The sequence below is a fragment of the Lolium perenne genome, chromosome 2 (genome assembly GCF_019359855.2).
Source record: "Lolium perenne isolate Kyuss_39 chromosome 2, Kyuss_2.0, whole genome shotgun sequence".
NCBI lineage: Eukaryota > Viridiplantae > Streptophyta > Magnoliopsida > Poales > Poaceae > Lolium > Lolium perenne.
Genome location: NC_067245.2, coordinates 185,403,644 through 185,431,507, shown reverse-complemented (window position 1 = coordinate 185,431,507; position 27,864 = coordinate 185,403,644). Strand labels below are relative to the sequence as shown.

General features: G+C 44.2%; 3 protein-coding genes, 1 long non-coding RNA gene and 5 other non-coding genes across 14 annotated transcripts; 2 read left to right on the top strand and 7 right to left on the bottom strand.

Annotated features, from left to right (window-relative positions):
* The first annotated feature begins 469 nt into the window (after nucleotides 1–469).
* On the top strand, nucleotides 470–10,277 carry LOC127334117 (protein LEO1 homolog). Its single transcript, XM_051360533.2, has 11 exons — nucleotides 470–793; nucleotides 1,194–1,546; nucleotides 1,698–1,812; nucleotides 2,295–2,477; nucleotides 3,097–3,273; nucleotides 3,707–3,838; nucleotides 3,930–4,109; nucleotides 5,279–5,407; nucleotides 6,492–6,605; nucleotides 6,690–6,917; nucleotides 9,876–10,277. Exons 1-11 carry the CDS (start codon nucleotides 551–553, stop codon nucleotides 10,017–10,019), a joined length of 1,998 nt encoding a protein of 665 aa, XP_051216493.1. The 5' UTR covers nucleotides 470–550; the 3' UTR covers nucleotides 10,020–10,277.
* A 3,243-nt stretch (nucleotides 10,278–13,520) lies between these two features.
* LOC127334116 (LRR receptor-like serine/threonine-protein kinase RPK2) lies at nucleotides 13,521–16,777 on the top strand. Its single transcript, XM_051360532.2, has 2 exons — nucleotides 13,521–15,774; nucleotides 16,507–16,777. The coding sequence occupies exon 1, from the start codon at nucleotides 13,580–13,582 to the stop codon at nucleotides 15,755–15,757; it is 2,178 nt and encodes a 725-aa protein (XP_051216492.1). The 5' UTR covers nucleotides 13,521–13,579; the 3' UTR covers nucleotides 15,758–15,774; nucleotides 16,507–16,777.
* Nucleotides 16,778–18,111: 1,334 nt separating this feature from the next.
* On the bottom strand, nucleotides 18,112–20,934 carry LOC127334115 (large ribosomal subunit protein uL13w). The gene is made up of 3 exons (XM_051360531.2): nucleotides 20,510–20,934; nucleotides 20,335–20,422; nucleotides 18,112–18,421 (listed from the first exon to the last, which is right to left on the bottom strand). The coding sequence occupies exons 1-3, from the start codon at nucleotides 20,896–20,898 to the stop codon at nucleotides 18,278–18,280; spliced, it is 621 nt and encodes a 206-aa protein (XP_051216491.1). The 5' UTR covers nucleotides 20,899–20,934; the 3' UTR covers nucleotides 18,112–18,277.
* Nucleotides 18,742–18,824, bottom strand: LOC127337831 (small nucleolar RNA SNORD24). Its single transcript, XR_007874136.1, has one exon. It is a non-coding gene; the product is annotated as a small nucleolar RNA SNORD24 (small nucleolar RNA).
* On the bottom strand, nucleotides 19,175–19,257 carry LOC127337832 (small nucleolar RNA SNORD24). The gene has a single exon (XR_007874137.1). It is a non-coding gene; the product is annotated as a small nucleolar RNA SNORD24 (small nucleolar RNA).
* LOC127337272 (small nucleolar RNA R12) lies at nucleotides 19,510–19,590 on the bottom strand. The gene has a single exon (XR_007873688.1). It is a non-coding gene; the product is annotated as a small nucleolar RNA R12 (small nucleolar RNA).
* LOC127337273 (small nucleolar RNA R12) lies at nucleotides 19,699–19,778 on the bottom strand. The gene has a single exon (XR_007873689.1). It is a non-coding gene; the product is annotated as a small nucleolar RNA R12 (small nucleolar RNA).
* LOC127337271 (small nucleolar RNA R12) lies at nucleotides 19,883–19,962 on the bottom strand. Its single transcript, XR_007873687.1, has one exon. It is a non-coding gene; the product is annotated as a small nucleolar RNA R12 (small nucleolar RNA).
* A 2,667-nt stretch (nucleotides 20,935–23,601) lies between the features above and the next one.
* On the bottom strand, nucleotides 23,602–27,707 carry LOC127334114 (uncharacterized). Of its 6 annotated transcripts, none has more exons than XR_007871941.2 (5): nucleotides 27,013–27,707; nucleotides 26,801–26,871; nucleotides 26,643–26,712; nucleotides 25,234–26,487; nucleotides 23,602–24,429 (listed from the first exon to the last, which is right to left on the bottom strand). It is a non-coding gene; the product is annotated as an uncharacterized lncRNA (long non-coding RNA). The 6 variants fall into 6 exon arrangements; XR_007871939.2 differs by having other exon boundaries at nucleotides 25,798–26,487; nucleotides 27,013–27,700; XR_007871940.2 differs by lacking the exon at nucleotides 23,602–24,429 and having other exon boundaries at nucleotides 24,436–26,231; nucleotides 26,321–26,487; nucleotides 27,013–27,691.
* Between the last annotated feature and the right edge of the window lie 157 nt (nucleotides 27,708–27,864).

Here is a 27,864-nt window from a genome sequence, read left to right as displayed (position 1 = left end):
GTGCGGAAGTGTGATATGCATTGTGTTCCACTTTGTCCATTTGAACCATATGTGGTGTGTCATTGTTGAACTACGTCATTTTGTTGTGTCGTTGTTGAACTACGTGATGTTGTTGCACTTTGTGTGATTTGTTTCATGATTTATGTGTGTTTATTTGATCTTTGTGAATGCAAAATAGTGTAGAAATCTGTTTTCCGCGCCCGCGCGCGCTGTATTTTACCGCGCCTGTCGGAGCACCATTTTTCCAGCCCGCGCACGCGCTGCATTTTACCGCGCCTAGCGGAGGAAAAATCGGCACTGCGTGCGCTATCGGTTTACAGCGCGCACAATCGGAGATTTAACTCGCCGCGATATAGCTCGCCTATTGGAGATGCTCTAAGTCGATGACAGGGGTTGTGCAGTCTGGTCTAGCCGGCCGGTCCGCACACAATTCCTTTCGGTTTCCTTTCCTTGCTCCAACGCCACGCGACCCCACGCACACCTCAGGACCTCACCTCACAGCGGAAACAGAGGAAAACCCGAACCGGAGCGGAGAGCGGCGGCGGCGGCGATGGCGGGCGACGACAGGGAGAGGGACGTCGACGGGGCGACGCGCAGCCAGATGATGCAGAACCTCTTCGGCGACCAGTCGGAGGACGACGAGGAGGAGGAGCCCCTCGAGATCGTCGACGAGGACGACCAGCAGCCGCCACAGCAGCAGCAGCGCCACCACCACGACCTGGACCAAGAGGACGACGACGACGAAGAAGACGATGGACGCAGCCACGCCCATGCCCACGACCCCTACCACTCGGTAACACACATCCCAATCTCGCCGTGATTCATCTCTCCTGCTCTACTCCCCATCCTGGGCTAGGGCTTAGCTTTTTCTCGGGGTCTTCGTCGGTTCGAAGACTCGCGGTTGGGGCTGTAACTTTTTCAGAAATTGGGCCGATTCCTGTTTTAGCGACCCCCCGAAATCTAACCGAAAACATTTGCAAGTAGAAATTTCATAACAATTATTTGTGTGGTAGAATCTTGTGCATATACGAGGAATTCTGAGAGGTGTAGCAACTGATCTGGAAAAACGATGGCTAAAGAGTTAAAAGATAGGTTCCTGCAGATTTCCCTATATGCCCTAATTCTCCATCGACACAAATAAAGCTAGTATTTTCTGATCTTGCATTTGGTTAATTACTGTTGTGTTTACCCAGGAAGAAGGCGAAGGCGAGGCGGAGCATGGAGGGGAAGGTGAAGCAGAAGGAGAAGGCGAGAGTGAGGGCCAAATTGGGATGGAAGAGGAAAGTGAAGGAGAGGCTCATCCTGCTGATCTTGACCAAGGAGAAAGTGACGTGGAAAAGGTTCAGAGCTCACCTGAAAGAGAACTGAGTGACGGGGTGATGCAAGCTGATGCAAGAGGCATGGAAAGTGAAGACGAGGGCTACGAGCGTCAGGCAGTAGCAAGCAGAAGAAGGCCGGCTGTTGCCTCCGAATCGGAGGGATCCGGAGATAATTACTACATAGATCAAGCTCACCAAGATGAGGAAGCTCCTCAAAGGAAACCAAGGCAAGGAAAACCAAACTTCTGCTTGTTAAATTATGCATCATATGCTTTTAAGACCTGACATTACTAAGTAACCAGTTCGATGGTCGAATAATTGTTTATAGATCCTCCCAGTAGTTCAGTTACTCATAAGAATCACAATGTCATTACACAGATCACCAATGGAGGAAGAAGGAGAAGATGAAGTTGTCCGCGATGTGTTTGGTGATAGTGATGAAGACGAACCTGCTCCTTATCGTGTCCCGGATGAAATTGATGAAGATTTACGTGTAAGACTCAAAACTCACTTTCCTTGTCTTCCATCTATTCTAGGTAAAATGTAGGGATTTCAGAACTACAGAAGAGATCTTAACAAGGGTTACCACTAGTGGCAAAACTTTCTGCAGTTAGTTATGACTATAGAAAGCACTGGTTTAGTTGCTTACTGGATGATAATGATAATGTGGTACATGTTAGTTTAGCTATTTTTTTATTGATACAGAACAGTGGAGAATTTGGTGGACTATCATTATTTAATCCCACTGTACCTTGGGATTTTGTCATTTTTGTGTTCCCCTATATAATTTCTAGCTTTATTAAGCGGTCATGTGAACACCGTAATTTTTCTACATTTCTTGCATTTGTGCTGCATGAATATTGACCGACGCTTCCAATCAGATTTGATGTTTCACATCTATTGCTAATTATCTTGTTTAGAGCCCTCTCATGTGCCCTATGCACGCAATAAGTTTCCCTCATTCTTCTTTTGTAGAGATCTCCTATGGAAGATGAAGAGCAATATGAGAAAGACTTGCAGCCAGAGGATGTTGTGGGTGATGACAATATGCGGTATGAATCGGATGACAACCTTGAACTGAAAACAAAAGAGAAACCAGTTGGGCCACCATTGAACTTGGTGGTTCCACTTCAGCAACCACCAGCCCAACCCGACAAAGTGAGCTGACTACAGAACCACATCTTTCAGTCTTCGACCATGCATCCGTTACGCACTGTTGTCTTTCTGATGTATAAATGTATAATTGAATGTTGGTGCACTCGGCTTATCATTATATTGCCAACTACTCCCTGACATCTTTATACAACATCTATTGAAACATGAAGTCTAAAATCAGTATTATTTTCCTGTATAAGCCTGTTTTCATAAGCTCGCTTGCCCATTTGCTTTATCATGTCCATCAATTTTATTTTGTTGTTGCATGCCTTTTTCTGTTCTGCATGGCATACGTGCACATTGCTGCTTATTATGACTTCATATCTGTTACTACTTAATAATCCAATGCGTGATGTTCTATTTTATGCCTGGTACTCACCTGGCTGGTATAATAAAATGCCGCGAAGGAAGAACTCATGCTGTGAAGAACAACATTCCTATACTTTGATGATAAAAGCATTTTGGTCTTGTTGATCTTTTTTTATGATATGCTCATATTAGAGATAAAACCATGTCATGTTTTTTGGCTTCAGTAGGAATGTTATAACCCATGCCAAATAGTTTTGCACTTCCACAGCTATTCAAGTAGGGTTTTGTCACTTAATGATTTATTGTCTTGTAGATGAATGTGATCAAGGTATCGAACATTATGGGGATTGATCCAAGGCCTTTTGACCCCAAAACGTATGAGGAAGAAGATGTTTATGTTACAGATGAATCTGGGACCAAGAAAAAAATACGACTGGAGGACAACATTGTGCGGTGGAGAAATGTTAGGAATGCTGATGGCACTACGTCTGTAAGTAGTTGGTTTTTTTATGTAGCTTTAGCATGATGATATCTATTGATTCAGAGTTACGCATTTATATTACATCACCATCTCCCGTATTCTCTCTCCTTGAAGTTGACGAGGCATTTTGTAGGATATCTTATTTATGAACGTGCTAGCCTACTTATAATATGATGATTGCATTGGATCTCTTGTATGTGCTTCCAACTTGTCTTCTTGTGTTCAAAGCACAATTTGACGCCTCACCTTTAAGCTGTGTGTTTGTTATGCTAACATAAGTTGCCTGCCGAAACTTCTCTTTTTATCATTGTGAGTAACCAAATGAAGGTTTTTGCTGGTGTTTGGCACTCCTATGCAGTATTTTCTTCGATGTTTTGCTGTTGTATTAGTGGGATTTGTCTTCCCTCGATTATTGAAGCTTTTGCACATTGATTTCTTGCAGGTTGAAAGTAATGCACGCTTTGTCAAATGGAAAGATGGAACCATGCAGCTGCTGATTGGCAATGAAGTTCTTGATATATCTGTACACGAAGCAAATCACGACCAGTCCCATCTGTTTTTGAGGAGTGGGAAGGTAGGTTATTTTCGTGTCTGCATTTGAACAGCATTGCCTGTAGCTTCCACAATACTTTTCACTGACCTGATTAATTTGAATTGTAATACAGGGAGTTCTACAATCACAAGGAAGACTGTTACAGAAATTGAGATTTATGCCATCTTCCTTGTCTTCAAAGTCGCATCGTTTACTGACTGCTCTTGTTGATTCTCAAAATAAGAAAACAGTCAAGATGCAAAAATGGTTTGATGCTAAGGATCCTGAGAGAGTGAAGCACGAAAAAGAAAAGGTAACAAAAACTCAATATTTTGTCCACTTGTTGTATGTGCTCATTGACTTGCGCATGATTTGTGTTACTTAAGCTAAGGCTTCAGATATAGTAGCACTTGTGTCATGTTACACGTCCTCTTACATGTATCTCAGGGGATGCCGTAGGGCTTGACATGTTCTCCACATTTATGTTTTTTTTTTCTAACATAGTGCAAGTAGGACTTCCTAGTTCTTAGCAGGGTCTGCAGCATTAAATGCAGGTGCTGGTAACCTCATGAAGAACATGTATTTACCATATTAATAAGCATACAAGCAAAGCCTTCCCTTGTATGTGAGAGAACACAAAAGAAAGGGAACTCATTTCACCAGGAAAAGAACAGCATCCAGTCCAGCCCTTTGTTCCGCTCATTTTTTTTTCCTCTCTTTGATTGATCTTTCGAACTGCTTTCCCTCCCTACCAGATCAAAGAGGGAGGTTGGCAGAGTTGAGGGAGGGAGCGCTGGGGGTAGATCCTGTTGGGCGGCCGCCACCCTGTCCATTAGCAGCTTCCATTCCCAAAACATTTGGATGTGCCCGCAATTTTGTTTCTTTCTCCCCATTGATTTTAATCATGAGACAATGATAGTTTGAATTCCAAGATAAGAACTTTACACTTTTGACTTCATAGATAACCATTTGACACATGAAGCTCTTACTTTCCCATTGAAGCCACTGAGCACACGAAGCTCTTACTTTCCCATTGAAGCTCTTACTTCGTGAAGCTTTAAACTCATTTCCTTAGTCACCTATTAATCAGTATTGGTTACCATTTATTTTGTCTGACACTCTGCCAATGCATACCAGCTAGCACAAGTCAACATTATTAAACCTGTTATCTCTGTGGAGTTTGAGTTCGGTTACTTCTGAAGTTATACTCGTGTTTTTGTTCCATCTAAACATTTTCAGCCTATTTGGTCGAAAATTTATCGTAGTCATGATTTGGTTTGGAATCTGATGAGGTGCCAACATTCCAAACATTATATCCAGTAAAGTTGCCATTTATGAAGGCAGTATATGTTTACATGTCCCTTAGCTAGTGAGGCATATTCATCGTGTTTCTTGCTGATCTTTTTCCTTTTTTGTTCAAAGCCGAGTTCATGCGCTTTCCAGTGAAATTTGTCCTTTTCCACTAACATAGTAACTGTGCAGGCCGAGGGCCAAAATATTCGAGCCCATTCACTTCTTCAACGCAAAAGAGAAAAGGTGAGCCGCAAATATACACAACCATCCAGGCGACGGCAGCTTTCTCCAGGGTTTTTGGAAGATGCATTAGATGAGGTGGGTTTGTTCTTTCTCTGCTTTTTGCCAATCAAAAAGGTTATAGCACAATTAGCTATTGCGGCATATACAGTGTTAGTATCTTCTACCCCTGTTCCACAATATAAGCCGTTTTAGCAAACTAAAATAGTTTGCAAAAATGAGTGTGGCGTTTTGGAGGCCGAGTTACGTGTAGCTCTTTATTTTCAAACAAAATTCATATTTCGAAGTTTCAAAAAAATTGAAACAAAATTCTAGAGGTAGCCAATGTTGTATGCTACAATGGTGTAAAACCTCAATGCAAATTAATTTGTATTCTAGGCTACATGAAATTGTCAGAATCTGACAAATTTTGTAGTCTTGAAATGTGCACTATTCACTATAAAATTTGTCAGAATTTATCATTTTTGTGTAGCCTAAACCATTGTAGTATACATTATTGGCTACCTCCAGAATTTTATTTCAGATTTTTTGAAACTTTGAAATATGAATTCTGACTATTCGCAAGTAAAGAGCTACGTGTAGCTTGGCCTCCGTTTTAAGTTTTCCTTGCGAAAACGGCTTATATTATGGAACAGAGTGATAGAATCAATATACTTAGTCTAGGCACATTTTTTTTTTAACTTGCACTAGTAAATGCCATTTGTACATCCACCAACCATTTAGATCTAAGTGTATATGTCGTTTATGTTTTTATCGTAGGTGTATCGTGTACTTATTAAAGCTTACTATGGTTTGTCTTAAATGATGCAAATGATAGATCATAACATTGGCAGTTTAGTTTTGTATGAGATCCATTTCATGCTTCGCTAGTTTACTCAAATCTTTTGGGTTACCTTGTTGAATGGAGATTTCCAGTTTCTGGGGTGGTTAATTCCAGTCCTCTGTTGTGGCTATTTTGTAAAGACTAGAGAGTATCAAATGCTCTGCTGATTTGAACTTGACTGGAATTTTTTTAGGACATAGCAATAAACAACATTTGCATTTATGAGCTCTTGGGGACTTATGCGTGTGTTGGGACATGGATGCTGTTATCCTGCATGCCCGTTACTAGCTTTGCATCCAAATGTGGAGAGGATTCATTCAAATTACCCGTTTTTGGCAGGATGAGGAGAACGATAACCACTACAGCTCCCGGCGAATGGCATCCCGTGGTCGTTTTGAGGATGACTTGGAGGCTGAAGCACAAGCGGAAAGGCGTATAATTAACGCAAAGAAGGTGAGTAACTGAGGAAAGAAATTTCCTCATTTGAAGTAATCTATTACTGTTAATGCTCATGTGTATTCTGTTCCCATTTTCCAGTCGAATTTGAGTAGGGGTGCTCCTCGCAAGCCATCCTTCCCTCCTTCTCGTCCACCAAGACGTCAGGAATACTCTGAGAGTGAAAGGGAGGAGGAATCAGAGTATGAAACTGAAGGCGAGGACATTGAGCACTCACCAACTGCTGGAAGGGAAGACATGCTGGATGAGGAAGATGAATACGAGGAAGACGTGGAGGAGGAGGCTGCTATGTCAGATGAAGAAATCCAGGTAAGATGTCATTGCCTCAAACTCCGAATTTACTTGCCTCAAATTACAAAATTTCCTTTTACAAAGTATGCGATGTGGTGGATCGCGGTAACCTTCCAATTTAGCAGGGTTCAGGTCCTGTCATTTCACATGTAATTGGTATCAGATTAGTAGAAGATTGCTGGTAACTTTGACACTAGGAATATGTCCCACCGTTTTTAACTGAAATTTAAAATTCAGACTCGGTAGATAATTTTACTCTGCCGTGCTGCCATTCTGATCCGACAATTAGATGGGTAAACAGAATAGATAGAAGGAAGCAGAAGGTGTTGTGTCGCTGTGATTTCCATTGAGCTTGTCATTCAGTCGTGGCTGACTTATTCTTATAACACTAAATTGCATGTGGTATTGAAAGGAAAGACCTGTTGCCGTCACGTGTGGTGTAAGAGCATGTCTAGTAGAGCCCCTAAACCCTCAAACCTCTATAGCAGTTTTACAGGTTGGAAATAGCCATTTTTGTGCATTTTTACAGGTTGAAAAACAGGGGTAAAGAGTAGAACCCCTAAACCCCTAAAGAATGCAGTTTGAGGGTTCTAGTCTTTGGCTCAACCCCAACCCCTAAAACTGTCATATGCCATATCACAGATTTCATCACATATCATCATTTCACATATCACAAATATCATCACATTTCACATAAAACAATAAGCATTGTAGTTATTTATTACAACACCAAATAGTACATTCGCGCACATAAAACAATAATCATTCAAATTGTTACAACAATGTTGGACCATACAACAATAATTGTTCGAATCAAGTAGAACAAAGGTAAATCATGCGGCACGGCGCTGCCCATCCAAATGCCACTGGTGCTCGACTAGATCATCACGGAGACGACCATGAGTGGCTGCATCTTCAATCTCACGATGTGCTTGAAGAAAAGCTTCTACACGAGAAGGGTTTCTTTCCGGTTGCACACGTGTGCCAACATTGTCATAGAAACAAGGCAAGTTTAACCCCCTCTCATCTTCTAGGATCATGTTGTGTAGAATCACACAACACTTCATGATGTCCACCAAGGTTTTCTTGTCCCAAAACCGAGCCGGACCCCGAACTATGGCAAACCTTGCTTGCAAGACACCAAAAGCTCTCTCTATATCCTTGCGGGCTGCCTCTTGTGCCCTTGTGAAATGAGCCTCTTTTCTGGACAAGGGCACCCCATTTTTCTCCTTGATGGACTTCACAAGAGTTGCCCATTCGGGATAAATGCCATCGGTGAGATAGTATCCCATTGAGTAGTCATTGCCATTGACTGTAGTTGCAAGTTGGAGCATCTCCGTAAATTAATCTTTTAAACAAAGGAGATCTATTGAGCACATTTATATCATTGAGTGTTCCCGGCAACCCAAAGAATGCATGCCAAATCCATGTGTCCTCCGATGCCACGGCCTCAAGCACAATGGTAGCATCACGGCTTTTACCGCAATACATTCCATGCCATGCCTTTGGGCAATTTTTCCATGTCCAATGCATGCAATCAAGGCTACCTAGCATCCCCGGCCATCCCCTTTTTTCATTGGTTTCCATCAATCTTTTTGTATCTTCCTCGTTTGGTGCTCGAAGGTATGTCTCACCATACAACCGGATAACTAACTTAGCAAATCTACGGACGGATTCCGTGGTTGTATCTTGCCCAATGCGAAGATACTCGTCCGTGTAGTCCGCAGTACACCATAGGCCGCACCCGCATTGCCGCCGATATCTTCTCGGTATGCACTAAACCCCATGATACCGGTGGCGGATCTACGACGCTTGAAATATGTGGAGGCCGCCTCACGATCGATGACAATCTTCACAAATAGACTACGGCGCATTCGGTACCTTCGCGGAAGAGGCGAGGAGGGTATGTAGGTACCTCGGCGAAGTAGTCTTCCATCAAATGCTCGTGTCAGAGAGCGCGGTTCCGTAGATGGTGGTTCGCCCCATCGTCGACCCTCTCCTCGATCCATCGCTTCGCGCGGTCTTCAAACGATTGCACCTCGACGAGGAGGCTCATCATCTCGACATCATCGTCTTGCAACAACTCATCAATGTCGGAATCGTCGGATGTCGACCAATCCGACGAATCCGACATCGAGTCCATGACAACGTTGTTGTTCATCTCCATCTCGCAAAAAAATCAACCGTCAATTAGTGCTACAAAATGAAACAAAAAAATGAAACAAAAGAAGAAAAAAAGAACATACCTTGACCAAGGCGATACGGAGGAGGCCGGGCGGGAGGAGGGCGGGCAAAGTGAGGAGGCCGGCGCGCGGGGCCGGCGGAAGGAGGCCGGGCGCGGCGGGCAAGGCGAGGAGGCCGGGCGCGCGGGGCAGGGGAGGAGGCGAAGCGAAGCGAAGCGAGCGGGAGGAGGCGGGCGAGGCGAAGCAGCGGGAGGAGGGCGGGCGGGAGGAGGACGGGCGGAGGCGGGGCGCGGCGAGGCGGGCCGAGCGGAGGAGGCCGGGCGGGGAGGAGGCCGAAGCGGAGGCGGGCCGCGGCGAGGCGGGGCGGAGGCGGGCGGAAAGCGGGGCGCGGCGAGGAGGCGGGCGCGGCGGAGGCGGGCGGAGGAGGCCGGCGCGGGCGGAGGCGGGCCGCGGCGGGCCGAGGAAAGCGGCGGCGGCGGCGGGATCGGGGGAGGAAGAGGGAGGAAGAGGGAACGAGCTGAAAGTTCCCTCCCGCGCGTGTCCGGGACGTTTACAGGTCGGGGACGGGTTGGATTGCCCAACCCTCGTTTCTACAGGCCAAGAAGGGATTCCCAGGTCCGACCTGGGAATTTTTTTACAGTTTTACAGTTTTAGGGGCTCTAGTCTTTGCGATTTTTTCGTCAAAAACTGTAAAAAAACGGTTATTTTTACAGATTTAGGGGTTTAGGGGCTCTACTAGACATGCTCTAACAACACTAATCAAAACTGGAACTGGTGTTGCCTGCTTGTGCAGGAACCAAAGCGGAAGAGAGAGTCAGGTGCGAGCGGGAGCCAAAGGCGCAGGGAGGTTGACTCGGACGAGGATTCCCCGCCGAGGAAGCAGCAGGCCGGCCATCGCCGGAAGGGCGTCGTTTTTGACAGCGACGATGACGAGTGAACGATGGATGAGACGAAGGAAGCTGCAACCTCGGTGCAACCCATTTTTCGAGCTCTTTGGTGCTGAGGAGTCCGCCAAGGCGGGGAGCGATGATGAATGAGTATAGCGCATTTGGAGAGCTCGTAAAGAACGTACGTGGGTCTCTCCTAGAAAGAATGATGTTAAGGATTCGCCCAAAAAAAAAGAATGATGTTAAGCATTGGATGGACTGTGTGTTTGAATGTTGTTGGTTTATGAAGGACGATGTTGTGAGTTGTCTGTTATAAGATAATCATCAGGGACAAAAGGTGTCGTTCCTTTGTACTATCAGTGACTGATATGGTCCCGCTATAGAGAAAAATCGAGGCATTCATGTGCGTATTGTAGGGCTCGTTCGCCCAATCTCTCTGCCAGTCAAGGAATTGATCGCCTCAACTATGACACACATCAGTAAGAATATTATTACTGCTGTACAAGAATGGGTGATGCATCGCAGCCGGTGGCGCAGGAAAGAGACTCCCAGTAATTTCTTATTTTCTCTGTTTGATTCCATTCAACAAGAGAGACCGACGACCGCTTCAGCACCGACACGTCAACGTCACCGCAGCGACACCAACGACCACTGTCTCCTACTACCGGCGTCACCCTCCATCTATCTATCTATCCATCTCCAGTGACGCGCTCCGCCGAGACAGACACAGCCTCGCCGATCTCGAGACCACGGCGGTGCGTCGGTCGGCGCGCGCGCCAGGTGGAGCCCACGCCGACACCTGGTGGCCTACCTGTCAAACGACACACGCGCCTCGCCTCGGCCGCTTTGCTCTTCTCTTCTGCGGTGGGGCGCCGTGACGTCCGAGAGATATGTCCAACACACAGGCCCTTCTGGCTTCCTGCCTTGGAAAAGCAAGCGGCGCTTTTTCGTATTATTTTCCTACTATATCTGCACTTTTTGGAACCATACGAGAAAGAGTTATGACTGACGATCGGGCAGGGCTGCACCGTCCGTCGCTTCATTTCCTCCCAACTACCAACACCCACAAAAAGATACTACTATCTTGCTTCCACTTCCAGAGATATGCATTAGTGCAACTACTCCAGAACATAGTCTAAGATATTGCTTCCAGATATAGATAATTAGATATGCATTACTACTACTCCAGAACATACTCTACTCTATGCCTCTTTATTATTTATCACAGTACTATCATTACACAATTCTCACACACAACAAACAAACAAACAAACAAACAAACAAACAGACGAGTATTGTGCAAAACATACTCTGCAATGAATGAATCTCCATAAACCAGAATATTTCCAGAGATGTCCATTACTCCAACAACCAACACCCACGAAAAGATGTTGCTTCCAGATATAGATATAGATATAGATATGTATAGATATACTCCAAACATACTTCATGCCTCTTCATTATTTATTACAGTATAACACAACTCTCACACAATGAATGATCTCCATAAACCAGAATATATTTCCAGAGATGTCCATTACTGCGATCCTGCGGCCTGATAGTTTGGCTGCCACGCGGGGCCTGGGCGAGCAACGCACGGCAGACATCGACGGCCGCCCCAGGTTTCACTGCGTCTTGCCACACACGCTTCCTTCCAGGCAACGTCCAAATTAATATCGCCTTCCACTAATCCACGGGAGGACTAGTCTGCATAATTGATCCAGTCCGCTGTTTCTTTTTTTTCCCCCACTCTGCTTTAGCGACCAACTTGGTAATTGTTAATGCGGTGATAATGGGTGGTCTCTGCCTGTTCAACATGTCTGGAAGGTGGTAATTATTAATGTAGTTTGTTCGCGTTTTTATTTTTAAATAAATTTAGGTACCTGTGATAATGGGTGGTCTGAGCCAATTCAACATGTGTGGACGAGGGTTCAAACTTCAAATGTTTGGAAACTTCATGGAGTGGAATTTCAACTACCGCCCTACATTTAGTTTCAAAAGGAGCATTTGCGAGTTTCAAGTTTGTATGCCATGTTTGAAGAAAAATGTATAGATGACTATTTAACGACAACCGAAAAAGGATAACAGCTCCGGCATGATGGACGATATAGTGCAACTCCGACACATGTGCGCTAACTAAGGCAATGTGCCATGGGTTTCTAAATTTGTTCGGCCTTCTAACGAGCCCCGTACAAGATATGTCGATCACCGTATCTACATTTCTACGAAAACAGTTTCTTACTGCAAGTTGGACAAACAGTTGAGCTTTAAACCCGCGTGGGAATCGTCGGAGAATGCAGGGACACCATTATCCGCAAAGATAGCGACCAACAAGTATAACGGTGTTCGTGGGGGGCTCATTAGGTCAAGAGTGTTGTGTGCGTGAAGATATCGGCCATTTAGGCCCAGCTAGCGTTGGCGCCAAACTTTGTGGACCATAGCCAGATCATTGCATTGGTATCGACGCAATGAGCAATACACACTTAACGTGTGTACCGCATGTGTTGTCGTTTTACGCGAAAATGCTACGGGCTGATTAGGTCTAGGCGGTTCTCCGCTATCGTAAGGTGAGCGAATATGGCGGGCATTGAAGCCCAAGCTTTCGACCCAGCTAGCGTTGTCGCCAAACTTTGTGGACCATAGCCAGAGCATTGCATTGGTATCAGCGCAATGAGCAATACACCCTTAAGGTGTGTACCGCGCGTGTTGTCGCTTTACGCGGAAACTTTGCGGGCCGATTATGTTGGGGTTGGGGGGAGGGGGTCTCCTTATATGACGGGCATTGAAGCCCAAACTTTCAGCCCAGCTAGCGGTGGCGCCAAACTTTGTGGACCATAGCCAGAGCATTGCATTGGTATCGGCGCAATGAGCAATACACCCTTAACATGTGTACCGCGCGTGTTGTCGCTTTACGCGAAAACTTTGCGGGCCGATTATGTTGTGGTTGCGGTCGGGGAGGGGAAGGGGGGGGGGGGGGGGTTCTCCGCCATTGTAAGGTGAGCGAATATGGCAGGCATTGCATCCCAACTTTCAGCCCAATCGACGGTACCGTTAAATTCCGTGGACTATTTCGAGAGCATCGCATCGATATGGGCACCGGAAGCAACAAACCCTTGGAGTTGGGCCTAAATTATTTTGAACACTTCCATATACCTACATTTTGGCGCCAAAAGGATGAACTACTATGTTCATAAAAACAAATGTATTTGCCAAACAAATCACGCGCCCAATAAGGTTAGATTTTCAAAATCGATTTCAAAACAAAAGAGTCACTGGTCTAGAAAACAAACTTACAATTCTAATGCTCCTACCCACAAGGTAAATTTGGCATATAGGAAATTGCCTTCCAAAAGTAAAGTACTCCACTAAGGAAGTGAATACGAAATTAAACGGGAGAAATACTGAGAAATTAATGACAGGAAGATTGGAAAAGGCATACGAATTCTCGCAGTCTAGCCCCTTAAGTTTCCTTCAATTTACTCTAGAGTCATCGCTTCGGCCATTATATATACGAGCCTTCAGCATCGACCCCACCACACAATTCTCTATTCACACTGACTGACTCGACAGCCTCAGCCCGCCAGGACCTCGTCGGCGAATAGTCGGGGAGATGGCCTCCCATCGCCGGAGCGCGCTCTGCTACACAACCACCGCCACCATATTCCTCCTCCACCTTCTCGCCACCGCCGCCGCCTCCACCTCCTCCTCGGTACCCCAAGAACAGGACAGGACGGCGCTCCGCCAGCTCAAGAACGGGCTCTCGTCCGTCTCCGGCGACGTTCCCCGCCACTGGTCACCAGAGTCTGGCGGGGAACACTGCTCCTGGACGTCGGTGAGCTGCGACGCGCGGTCCCGGGTCGTCGCCGTCTCCCTCCCTCCGCGACCCGACGGGGGCCTCGCTGGGCACTTGTCACCGGCGGTGGCTCGCCTCACCGAGCTCAAAGTACTCTCCTTACCCTTCCGCGGGCTGCGCGGAGAGATCCCCGGTGAGTTATGGAGTCTACAGCACCTGGAGGTTCTCAACCTCGCGGGCAACTCCCTCCGCGGCTCCCTTCCGGTCACCTTCCCCAAGGGACTGCGGAGCTTGGACCTTTCCGGCAACCAGCTCGCCGGAAGAATCCCTCCTGGTATAGGGGACTGCACGGCGCTCCGGCGGCTCCGGATGTCCTCCAATTCGTTGGAGGGTTTCATCCCGCCGCAGATTGGGAGGCTCGCCGAGCTGCGGGTTTTGGAGCTGTCCGGGAACAGGCTCGCCGGAGGCGTCCCGCCGGAGCTCCGGCATTGCAGCTCTCTTGTCAAGATCGACCTCAGCGGAAATTTGCTTCATGGTCAAGTGCCTTCCTCCATTCTGAGGGAGCTCAGGAGCTTGAGGTTTCTGTCATTGGCTGGGAACAATTTCAGTGGTGAGATACCATCCGGTCTGGGTCAGCTCAGCACACTCAGGTTTCTAAATTTGTCCTCCAATTCTTTATCAGGAGAGCTTCCTTTTGATCTACTGGCACTAAGAAATCACACTGATCTACTGCTTGCAAACAATCTGCTCTCTGGGGAGGTACCAGCCCATATGTCATCACTCCAAGTGGTTAACGTTTCCTCGGTGGCAGGTGATAGTTCAGTGGTAAATTCACCTCCCCAGCCTAGTGAATTATTTACAGTCATCCCTCCATTCCGAAGCTCGCGGGTACTGACTGAGGCAAACTCGGGCACACCAGCTGATGGCAGCAGCAGTGGTGGTCACTTGAGAACCGTGGAGATTATTGTGGCTGCTTCAGCATCAGCAGTTATTGTTGTTCTGTTACTAATGATCATCCTGTACATTTGCAAAAAGAGATGTACCGGGAGGCCAGCAAGACGTTCTGGTATTAGAAGGGAGGTGAAGGTTTTTCATGGTCTTGATATTGGTGCTTCCTTGACTTATGAGGCAGTTGTCCGTGCCACTGGTAATTTTAATGCAAGCAACTGCATTGGTAGTGGCGGCTTTGGCGCGACATATAGAGCTGAGGTTGCACCTGGGATTTTGGTGGCAATAAAGAGGCTTTCTATTGGGAGGCAGCACGGTGCCAAGCAATTTCAAACAGAAGTTGAAACCCTTGGGCGGTGTCGCCATCCTAATCTTGTCACCCTCATTGGGTTCCATATCAGTGACCAAGAGACATTCCTGATATACAACTATCTGCCTGGTGGCAACTTGCAAAGGTTCATTCAAGAGAGAACTAAGATGCAAATTAGTTGGAGAATGCTTCACAAAATTGCTCTGGATATTGCTCAGGCTCTTGCTTTCATGCATGACGAGTGCTCCCCCCGCATTCTACACCGAGATGTTAAGCCAAGCAATATATTGCTCGACGACCACTTCAATGCATATCTCTCTGATTTTGGATTAGCAAAACTTCTCCGGAACTCAGAAACCCATGCAACCACAAACGTCGCTGGTACTTTTGGTTATGTCGCACCAGAGTATGCAATGACATGCCGCGTGTCTGATAAAGCAGATGTTTATAGCTATGGAGTTGTACTCCTTGAACTGATATCCGATAAGAAAGCACTGGATCCATCATTTTCTCCATATGGAAATGGTTTCAACATCGTTAGTTGGGCTAATAAGCTAATCCAAAGAGGTAGAGTTCGTGAGTTCTTCGTCGAAGGCTTGTGGGATAAGGCCCCACACGATGACCTGGTTGAGATTATGAACCTGGGGGTCATGTGCACAATGGAGGTGCCTTCTTCTAGGCCCACAATGAAGCATGTTGTTCGGCGTCTAAGAGAACTCCGTCCGCCTTCTTACTAGGAACAGCAAGAAAGGAGGTAAGAAGCTTGTCCCTTTATGTAGATTGATTTTATCCACTTCTTACTGTACTTTAAGTTAGTTTACTTTGGGATAGATTTCATACCATATGCTATGTTGACATGATAATTTAAACGCGAATTGCAGTGTTGTCTTTCTCTTTTTCCCACGACGCTGTGAATGTTGCTAGCATTTGTTACTGACTCTTCGTATACCATCATGACACACATAGCTCAGAAGTACAGGTGTTGATAATCTCAAATGGTCTCCTTGGTAGTCATAATTAGCATCTTAGGTAATTATTTCCATACAAGAAATTTGCCTACATAACCAAATATGGAGAAAAGTGTGCAAACTAAGGTTGTTGCCAAACGTGGTGCTTGGTGGTGAAACTGATGGGTTGATGGGAGGATAATTTGCTATGCAGAAATTATTTTCCAAAATGAAGTGTCAATGGAGGCTTAAAAAGCAACTCCTCTCTTTTGGGACATTTTTCAAGCTGTTAGAGTGGTAGATTTTTTTATTCTCATTATTCAAGTGAAATCTCACTTTGCTCATGGGCATGCCTGACTGACATAATCATGTGATAGTTCAGTATACAAAGTGAGTTCCTATTTGCAGAATTTGGGGAACGAATAATACCTGAAATGATTGTTTCTCTAATTCTGTAGCACCTCCAGAAGTTTATGTTTGTCTTTTATTCGAAATTTGTGAAGCTGTCGTTACTGACATGTGCTATTTCTTGTGTGCAGGTCACCGGAGCTTAGTTATGGTCAATAGTGGTCTATTTAGCGCAGCAGATTCGAGGATAAGATGTACATATGCCGCCTTGTGTTCGAGGAACACCCTTAGTATAGTTAGCAAGATGATAAGCCATGTTTTTCTTTTCTTTTCTTTTCTTGTTTTCATGAGAAAGACAACTTAATCCCCCAACATCTTCAGATGATTAAATACCATTGCAATCGAATTTGCTGGCTGTTAAAACATGTGGTGCGACTATGCCTGAATCACTCTTTGAGATGATGTTGCTGGACTGGAATTGTTTGCATCGTTTCCTTGTCACAGGGCTGAACAATATGAATGCCAGCACCTGAAAGGCGTGGGTTCTATTGGACCTTCTCTCAGGCTTGTCCTCCTCGGCAAGGTAATGGCCTCTTGGATTTCCAAAACATAGGGATAGGATGTCATGGCATGTCCTATCCTATAGGAATTGAAAAATGGGTAATTGATGTTTAGTCACACCGTAGGTCGAGTACCAATTATGTTGTCTCGTTGTTTCGCAATTGCAAAGGGAATCAAGTCTTACCAATCCTAGCTTGTGTTTGGATGTGTAACTTCAGCGATTTGGTTTTCTGAGAGTTTGAATATGAGAACGTTGTTCCTAATACTTACTCCACACAAATTAGTGAATAATGAACAAAAGCGATGCATGTGTTTCATTAATGTTTCGACCTAGAAAATAAAATCGTGGAAGGCTCAGCTTCAGTTACAAAAGGGAGATTACACGCTTGAGGCATTCCAGTTGGTCTAGGGTTTTAGAGGAGACTATAAAGAGTAAATTTCACTTTTTACCCTGTAGTTGTGCTTTTGCGACACATATTACCTCATTTATAACTTTTACCAAAATATCCAAATTAGAAGACTTTGTGCACGGTTTAATTCCAGTTTAACATTTTGCTTTTTAGATGAAATAGGCATGATACGTCAATGTGGCGCGACAAAATGCGTAAATAGAGAAGGACATCATTGATGATTACGTCGATGACTTATTTTATCCACATGGTTCAATCCTAGTCGTTGTCTTAATATTTTTGGATCCTGATGATCACCTAACAACTTTTCTAATAGACAAACATTAGAAAACCGGACTCCAATGCTTTTAAAAGGTATATTTACATGAATTTTCACTCAGCGTGGTAATTAGTGTCACCAACGCATAACTAGAGGGTAGAAAGTGAAATTCACTCATATAAAAAAAGGATTTTTACAGGAGAAGGGGAGGAGAGTCGATAGGGAAGGAGATGAACCATGGGATGGGGTTGGAGCCATACCCAGCCAGAGTCCTCTCCTGCTAGTCGCATCTCCAGTCTCTACCGGGGCAGCAGAGTGTGTTCGCCTATACCAACCGGGAGATTAGTAGGGAGACAATTTCAATTTCAGTTCAACGGTCAACCTAGACGCAAGTGCTCATTTTCGAAACAACATACCTGCACCTTCAAGAGACTGATCCAACGGTTGACAGTGTATGTGGCTCGCTATTGACGGTAACAAAATTCAATGCAAGCAGACTATGGGGTCCCTAGATGACCGTAACTGTAGAAATGAATAACTGACGAACAGCAAGGTATCTCAAGGGGTAGACCAACAAACCCAAAAATCTCACATTTCCAGAAAACAAACAATCCATTTGCTACAAGATTGGAACAGTATAGGTACTCAGCAGTTTGAAATCTCATTGACATCCTCGGGCTACTAAGGTAAATAATAAAGATCACAAGCATTGTCCAACAATCCAATAGCACACTAGTACTGGATTGGTGCCAGGATCTCCAGCTGAGAACCCAACTTCTCTTCAGCAGCCTTCTCAGCCTTGATGCGTAGCTTGGTCAGTTGCTTCCTCCTGTCATACGAGACCTTAGCCTTCTCCTTCCGCTTCTCCTCAAGTTCCTGCCAGATCCAAACAAAAGATGTCATGAGACAACATACAATTCTATAGAGATGTGCACTATAGATCCACAAGCAAGCATAAAAATGGCTCCCCAATCAAGAGTATCTAACAGGACTTGGAGATCTTGTTGGTCATGGCCAATAACTATGAATTGCAAGTTATTTTCTAACATCGTCATGGCCAATAATGTTTTATCCACAACGGTAGAAAACCATTTCCTGACGTTTAATGCATGTTCTGAAAAAAATCACACAATGAACAGACAAACTTCCAAACATTTGAACTGTAAGAAAACGATCCCTGTTTTGCCATAGGCAGGGGCCTCAGAGATCTTGGTGGTTATGATCGTCAACTGGGTAGTACCCATCAAGAGTAGCAAATATTAATCTCACATCATTGGCTTAACATGTTAGTAAAAGAGAAGCAAACAGAACACACACGGTGAAAGTAACCTAGTGGAATTACTGATCAAAGGTAGCTGGCTAAGGTAAACATTCTACACAATCTATAAAAATCCAGCAGATGAAAAATAAGCATGCATTTTCAAAAAATAAGAAGGTTTTCTCCACAATAGTAGAACGATACTTCACTGACATGCAAGTTCAATTCAATACCTGAACTAAAAAAAGAGCTGTAAAGACAACCACCCATAACCCAGCCACGATTTATGATTTGCTTTTCAAATAAAAATTGAAACTAACAACAAATCAAAAATTGAAAACCAATACAAAGTAATCCGTGTTTATACAAGAGGCCTCAGAGATCTTGGTGGTTATGATCGTCAACTGGGATTTACCCATCAAGAGTAGCAAATATTAGTCTCACATCATAGGCTTGTCATGGAAGCACAAGAAAAGCAGCAAACAAAAGGCCACAAAAGCCACAACCAAATACTTACGAGAGAACTTCATAAAAAAATTGATCAAAAGTAGCCTGTTATGGGAATCATCATTACAAAATCAATGAGAACACATTTTGTTCTTCATCCAAAGCACGACCATTCAAAAGCTAACATTCAACATGATGGAAATCCATTAAGTTGTAAAGAATAAATCAAATTAGCACTCAGTGTCACAAAAATAGCATGACTAGTCAAAAGTAGCTGGTTATAAATCATCTTTGTGAAAAATCAATGGACATCAGTCCTAGTTTTTTGCATCATCCCAGTCATGATCATCTTGCAGACAGCTCAGTAAGTAAAACAAACATGAGACATTAAGTTGTAAACAAACAAATAATAAATCAAATTCGCAATTACTGTCACAAAAATAGCATGACTAGTCAAAAGTAGCTGGTTATAGATCATCTTTGAGAAAAATCAATGGACATGAGTCCTAGTTTTTGCATCATCCCAGTCATGCTCATGTTGCAAACAGCTCAGTAAGTAAAACAAACATGAGAGAAATCCATTAAGTTGTGAAGTAAAAAATAATAGCATTTACTGTAGAAACGATAGCATGACTGGTCAAAAGTAGCTGGTTATAAATCATCTTTGTGAAAAATCAATGGACATCTGTCCTAGTTTCTGCATCATCCCAGTCATGCTCAAGTTGCACAAAGCCTCGTAAGTAAAAGAATAGAAAAAGTTTTACTAAGAAATAAGAGGGCAATCACAAAAGAAAACATCTACATGGACAAAGACAGAGAGGCGACTTCAACAAAATTAGGAACAGAAGAAGCCCCCAATTCAATACCCTTGCTCTATGGCTAGTCTAAGTTACATTTGATTCAACAAAGCTAACATATAACAGGAAAAGTTTGGCTTATATCTAACACAGGAATGATACGACATAAGTAGACTCAATCACAACACATCTAACATAGTTAATCAAAGCATAATATACATGCATCACAGCATCAATATTCTGTTCATAGAGATGACAAGTAGAGCGATCGAATCAATGGTACGAACCTTGATGGTTTCGTGGTAGTTCCATCCGACCTCCTTGGAGAGCTCGCCGAGAAGACAGTACTTGTGGCCCGGCTGCAGCCTCAGAACCCTAGCCAGCAAGAAGTCACACAAAGATCATCACTACAGAACCAATCAAATCACCAATTAGAGCAGAAAGCAAGAGAGAGGCGCATACTTGAGCGCGTCTGGGATGACCATGCGCTTGGTGCGGTCGTACGGCGGCGGGACACCCTCGTAGGCCTTGAGCCTGGCAAGGGCAGCCTCGCCGCGGGCGGTCTTGTGCGGGATCATGCCACGGACCGTGCGCCAGAAGATGCGGGACGGGGCGCGGTAGTGGATGGGCCCGTGCGAGGGCTTGGTGTTCATCCGCTTGCGGAGGAAACGGAGGTACTTCATCTTCTGCCGGACCAGCCCGCCGGAGATGCTGATCTCCTCGCACCGGACCACCACCACGCGCTGCCCGTTGAGGAGCTCCTTGGCAACGATCGAGGCGAGGCGGCCCAGCATGTGGTGACGCGCGTCCACCACCACGCGGCGCGCGGACATACCGGAGCCGGACACCATCGTTGCCTTCCCTTGTCGACTCTCCCTTCGTCTCTGCCTCCGGCTCCGGTGTTGGTCTTGGGTGGCGGCGGCAGAGGAGGAAGAGGGGAGGCGTTAGGGTTTATATATTTATAGGCGACGGCGAGGTCGGAGATTGGGCCGTGAAGGCCGCAGTGGGCTGGGCATACGATGGGCTGAATGGGCTTACGATAGAAGGAGCAAATTGCACATAACGTGTTTGGTAGTTGTTGCACCCGAACACAGAAATTAAACTATTTTTGCATCTCACCACATCTTTCTGTCTAAACTAGTACAAATGCCCGTGCGTTGCCACGGGTGCGGTGCATAAATGTAATACAACCTTGTAACAATATGTCATATTTGTTGCAAGCTGCATAAAGAATGGAGTCACTGTTCCTATTGTTCTTTTAATATTTGTGTAAACAGATTGTTGTCTGAAATCATAAATTCAGTCTCCTGCAATTTTAATTTCCTTAATTTCCGTTGTTGTGAATACAATTGATCTTGAGTCCTGAAATAAGCTACAAATTAGTTTTTCAAGATGTAAGGGAGTGCATATACATGGCTTGTCTCCACCTGGATTCCGCTGCTGTTGCATGTTTTCAAGATGTAGAAGAGTGCATTTACCGCGGCTGTGAATACATGACTTGTGACCTGCAAGATTTAGATGATAAATGAAATTAGTTTTTCAAGATGTAGAAGATACACTAAAATATATGGCTTGTCTTTTGAATTTAACTTGCCTTTTAGTAAAACACATGTCTTCTAACTTCAATCTTTTTTTACTGAGTTGTGTTTTGTTGTCGGGGTCACTTAAATAGGTCTCATAGCCCAACAAACTTGCATTTGAACAATAATCAAAATCTATCTATTAGGTTGGCATTTTGTGGATCGACATATGGTAAAATGACCAATGATTACAATAGAAGGCCGACATTAGAATCCACAATCACACAACTTATTTGTCATCTTTCAAGTCTCAGTTTTTCATGTCGTCGTCATTTAGTTTTAAGTCGACAAAACTCAATTTTCAACAATGCATCATATGACCCTAGCAAGTAGTAATAAGAATTTGTTTCAAATAAAAAAATGTCATGATACCGAGTGAGATGTATCCATCTAGGGGTGTTAGACAAAATAATTCTTGTATAGAATTTCATGGTATTCTTTTATGATAAATTTTTATAAATTTTTTTTATCAAGAAGTAGCCTTAATAATTTTTTATTTCAAATCTTATTTCTTTTTTAGCTACCGTGCCACTTTAACTGTGCTTAATGCCTTACCATGTGAGAAGCACAATTCCTAAATCTTCACATAAAATTTGTTACCATATAATATTATCCAATGATGATTACAATGTTTTGATGATACAAAATTTACTCTTCCAATAAAAACTACAGTAATAAATTTTATACTTCATCTATTGTAAATTAAATTATTTGTCTCAAAAAAATCTATTGTAAATTAATTTACACAACTTTGTTAATTTAAAAGGGAGGGAGTTATATATACTGTAGCTGTAAATAAATCCCACTTAGCGTTAATAAAAGGAAAATGATGTATTTCCTCCGGAGGTTGCGTCCAGATTCCTGCATCCCTCTGACATTCTTACCTTGGGCCCCACCAACTCCATTACGTACCTTATATGCTCGTATCTCGTTTTCTCCATCTCTCCCCAGTCCCCATGCACTCTGTACCGTGACCGCCCCCAAATCAACTGCCCCGCTGCTGGTTCTCAGTACGCCGGGAACGGGAGGAGGAGCTGCGGCGCGGCCTGTCTGGTGAGGGCACGACCTGGGCTGTTCGCTGGAGGAGTCAGGGCTGGTATTTTTTGGGGGCTGCAAGCGTGGCGGCGGGTTTCAGAGGCTGCAGCGGCGGTTTCAAGGTAGCACGAAGATGGAGGCTGCGGCGCAGCGCCGGGCGCCCGCCGTCGTAGGATATGGAGGCCACGGAGGAGCCCGACGCCCTAGTCCTCCTAGCGCTCGCCCTCGCCGAAGATGGAGGCCACGGAGGAGCCTGATGCCCTAGTACGCTCGGCCCAGCGCACCGGCGCCGCCCTAGACCGCTTCGAGCTGGTCAACGACGACGGAGGGGCTGTGGTGCTTCCGCCCTGGGCCTCCTCGACCTTGATACCCGAGGCGCAGGGATTATGGTGCTGCCGCCCTGGGCCTCCTCGACCTTCATACCCGTGGTGGAGGGATTGTGGTGCTACCGCCAAAGGGTTCAACAACTACCAGGATCGCCGAGGCGGGTTCGGAGTATGTTTGAGGCGGATTGTTAGGATCACCCCATTAGAAGCTTCTTGTTGCATTAGCTTGGCATGTAGTTTCGACTTGGTATTGAATTGGCTAAGGGCTCAGTGAGATTATTCTAATGTTATGTGGTATTTTCTCAGTAGGTAGATATGAACAATGGAATCAACAAAAACAATGCAGAATGCATATCCTTATTTAGTTTTGTTGCATTTATGTTTCTATTGGTTTAGTAGTACTTATGTTTGTATTTGACATATGATCTTTACTGCATGAATATTACATAGTACAAATGCCCGTGCGTTGCTACGGGTCCTGAAATTTAATTTCTCAATGTACATATATAATTCACAACTCACTGCGTTAAAATAAATAAGAGATATCATAATGTATTACAACATGATAATACTAAACACAATAACAAGATAACAATGTTGTGCATGTGTGGTTTATGGAGTCGTCCCTATGAGCCGAAATTAAGTTACTATGAGCCATCCCTTAAGTTTATGGAATCCAAAAGCTACAAAAGGATTATTTTACATATCGGCATTGCAATCGCATAAATCCTACAGATGCCGAACTGAACCTTTTAAGATTTTGGAGAACACAAAGTGCAGCCAAGAAAAGTTCCCAAAAAATCCTACACATGCCTAATGTGCATTTTTTCTCTTGTTATGATTTCACTCGATTTGTACCTTGCACCTAGCATGGCTAAAGATCCGTCAATTCCTGCAGGTTACTCCAACACTGAATATATGGAGCTATTTTGAGTAGACGCCGAAGTGAATTGACCAAACATCATGTTGGTTCTACAATTACATTGAGGTAATCAGTGCTCATTCCGTGCAAACCAGAAATTTCATTTGTCTGTACTAACTAACTGTATTGATCAGTTCCCAATTCTTCCTATTGAGCCAAAGAAATTGATTGTTATGTTCTGAACTTTCTTTATCTGTTTGGTCAATACAGTAAGCTAATAATTTTTGTGTTCATATAAATCAATATAAATTAGAAAAGCATAGCGAAAAAGTACACACAAAAAGCGATACAACGAAGGGCAGCTGAGATAGGCCATTACATAGAAACACCGCGGGGTGCGCATGGTGTGGTCATCCTTACACATGGCCTCCAAAAAGCTAGCACCGGCATTTGCTTGGCTCCTCCAAGCTTGTTTTAGCCGAGTATCCCCAAGATCCTGCCTTGGTCCACCACGTACACGAGTCTTCCTCCTTATGTAGATTCACCGAATCACCTCGATCTTTCCATTAGCAATCCATGCTTCAAATGACAGATACACCAGGACATGAATATGCATATTATTTTTTGACAAACTCGTACATACGTTGCGAGTCTGCAAAGTAAGTATCAGGTTTGGGGTGCACGACCACTACTGAAGAATAGCTCCAAATAGCTAAAATCAAATACCATATTTTTTTTCCAGAAAGGGGAATATAAAATCAGTAACACCACTAAAATAGAAGAAAAGGTAGTACTGCCATTAAAAAAGATAAGAATAAAACCAAATCAAATACCATATCTGTTTCTTAAAAGGAGGATAGAAGTTCATATTATCTCCAACATGTTCACATATCCTATTGGCTCCATGCATACTCCATGAATTTTTCAGGTTGTTTGAGAACTCATTGTCAAATTATGAACTTGGTCTGCATATAAAGAAAATCAGCAGGATGCCTTCTAAAAAATATGTTGCTTTTGGGCATCAATAGAACTGTAAGATGCATATACTGATTTGCTGATGGCATATGCACATCTATTTATAAACTTGTTCTGCAGATGGCTTTATCTGGGAATTATGATTTCACTAATTTGTCATTATCCATCATAGCAAAACACAACACATGGGTCTAAAATAATAACCATACCTGCATAGCAAGTGCTATTTAGTTGAAGAGGATTTATGGACCATTTAGACAGAGGGGCGATATCAAAATGACAATTGTACTGCCTAGTGAAGGAATAAAAGAAAACATACTGATATCAAAAGTGATAATTTAAACCAACAACTTGGAAACCTAAAGGACAACAGGAACACAGAAGGCACACCATGCGGAGACGAAATACCAGGAACAACTGACTGGCAAGAGCCGTGACAGGCATGCCCGTAGCCACGAGATGTCGACCCAGCCTGCCGTCACAGAAGAACCACGTCCGCCGCCATTTCCAAAGTTTCTGTGCTAAACCACTATAAAAGTAGTGAAACACTAACTTTTAAGGATGGGTAATTTTTAAAAAACACATATGGTTTCAGTCTGGACTGGCCACGGTAAACTAAGTTTCCTCCATCCAAGTGCCCTATGCAGCGATGTAACAGAATTACCTTTGATTTAGTTCAGAACCTCTACTTCTAGACCAAGGCTCTAACCAGTATATGCACATTTTCACTAAAATGATATCATAATCTGAAATGTTACAAAGGTTATAAGATAGTAAATACGAACTTGCCTCTAGGTGTATGAGATAACTAACCATATAATCAACAACGTAATTCACATGATACCATGCATATACCCACTCTCTAAATTAACACCTGACAGCTCCCCCTTGCATATGGCCGCTCTCCAAACTCCACACAATCAGCACGATAAATAAATTGCACAGGAACTTACGGAGAGACAACCCAAGTACCTGTATTTCACTAAATAGGTTGTGTGCATCAAAATCATCTTTCATGTCATGGTTGCTTCACTTCACCTTCATGTGACTCTACTTAAGCTGCATAATATACACTAAGAATAACCGTGAGAATACACTGAAAAGTATCAGACTGCTTAATCTACGTATGCACTGCTAGAAAACTTTACTACCCAGTGTCCCTGCATATCCAGTTAGCATTCAAGTACAAATGATAGATCTAGTTCACTTCAATTTACTTTGAAAAAAATCCTTGCAGTTCCACTGATAAGAAGATGCTTGCATCTAAAGAGGTACAATTAAAAATCTTATTCTCTTAGGAGCAGCTACCAACAGGCAAGGAAGATGATTTGGCATCACAATAAAAATCACATAATCACCTTGCCTTTTAATTTCCATGTCCTTATGCTTGTATGATTGACGTGTACCTACCATGAAGTTTAATTTAGTTTCTTCATATGAATCAGCAAGGCTATAAATTTGCAACAACGTGAAACAGAGAGGTGATGAGGCTAACAATGAACTGCTCACATTCACCTAGTGCGTCAGTAATAAGATGAGAAAATGTTTGAGTTGCCATGTATGAACACAAACACATGCATTTTTGTGAAAGGGGGACATCCCCAATCTGAATGGCAAGAATCTGATCTTCTTAGCCGCGCTCCTGAAGAGACAAAGGCCAACCTGAAATAATCAAGATATGTGAGGTTGATTCAAAAAATCCAGATATGTGAGGAGAGGGAAAACAAAATCAAACAGATGAGGAGAGGGAGCACGCAGCACCAACGCACGCTACTTCTTGACATGAAAACGATGGAGGAAGAATTAGGCAGCAATACCTAAGAAGGTTGATCAGCTACGATGATGTGAACTGGACCCTGATCTGGAGAGTCCAAACTCTGAAGTTTCCTGAAATGACCCACCCAACGAATTCTGAAAGAGCACATAACTCAGAACTGGGAATCATTATGCCTTTGTACAGTGTAGAAGACCTTACTATGCATATCCCCTGTAGATAATAGGTGAACACACGATAAATAAATGCTCAGACTGTGTGGGAAACCCAAGCTGCAAAATAAAAGATAAGTTTAGAAATGTTATCGGAGTATTCATGGACAGCAAGCATAATGGTGTTGAGAGACCTAAACATCAAAAAGGAGTTTCAATGGAACAGAGAGGGAAAAGAGTGGCGTGGAGAGGATGAGATACCTGCAGCAGAGCATCACTTCTGGTTGTTGACACCATTGGCATAGGAATCTCCTTGACATCAAACCCTAGAAGCGAAATAGAATTAAATTACTTAAGGGAGGCAGCAATCGGAATGAGGAGCTCACGCTGATGTCTTTCTTGCCACCACGGCCGCTGCTCCGCTGCTCATCTCCTTCGCCTCCACTGTGTAGCCGCGTCCTTCAATAATGTCGTAGCACCTCCATCTCCTCCGTGCAGCGCCTCCATCTCTGCCCCGATGCCTTGCGGCGCCCTACCGTGTTCCCCTCCACCAAGGCGCGAAGAAGGGGGCGTCAGGATTTTCTCCGAGGGAGACCACGCCGGTCGTGGCGGCGCCGAAACCTTAGGCATCCTGGCTTGATGGGAGTATAGAGCAGGAGACGATGGCAGTTTTAGTTGGGCCTGGCCCATATGGACGCGTGGAGGACGACCAAAGGACGACCAAAGTAGGGAGAGAAGGGGGAACACGTTCCTTCTTTTTAAGTAGTAGAGATAGAGAAGTTGCAGCTAGCCTAAATAGAGGGATTTAGCCATTTAGGGGCTTAGGGCCTGTATCTTATATTGTATGGCTCTTGTAAAATACACGGTCGCATGGCCCATTTTTTTAACCCATACGAGAATCAGAGAAAATGGCACACGGTCGCGCCAAAACGAAACTAGAAACTCGAACGGAGCTAGGCGTGTGGGTACTAGAGCAGGAGATGAGACCCAGCGGCAGCGGCGGACATGGTGGCGGTGGACGACCGGCTTTTAGGTTGTTGGATGAGGAGCCCCGCTCGTTCCCTTCCCCACCCAACAGGTGCCACCCAGAGATGAAGGAGGCAACGACTAAGG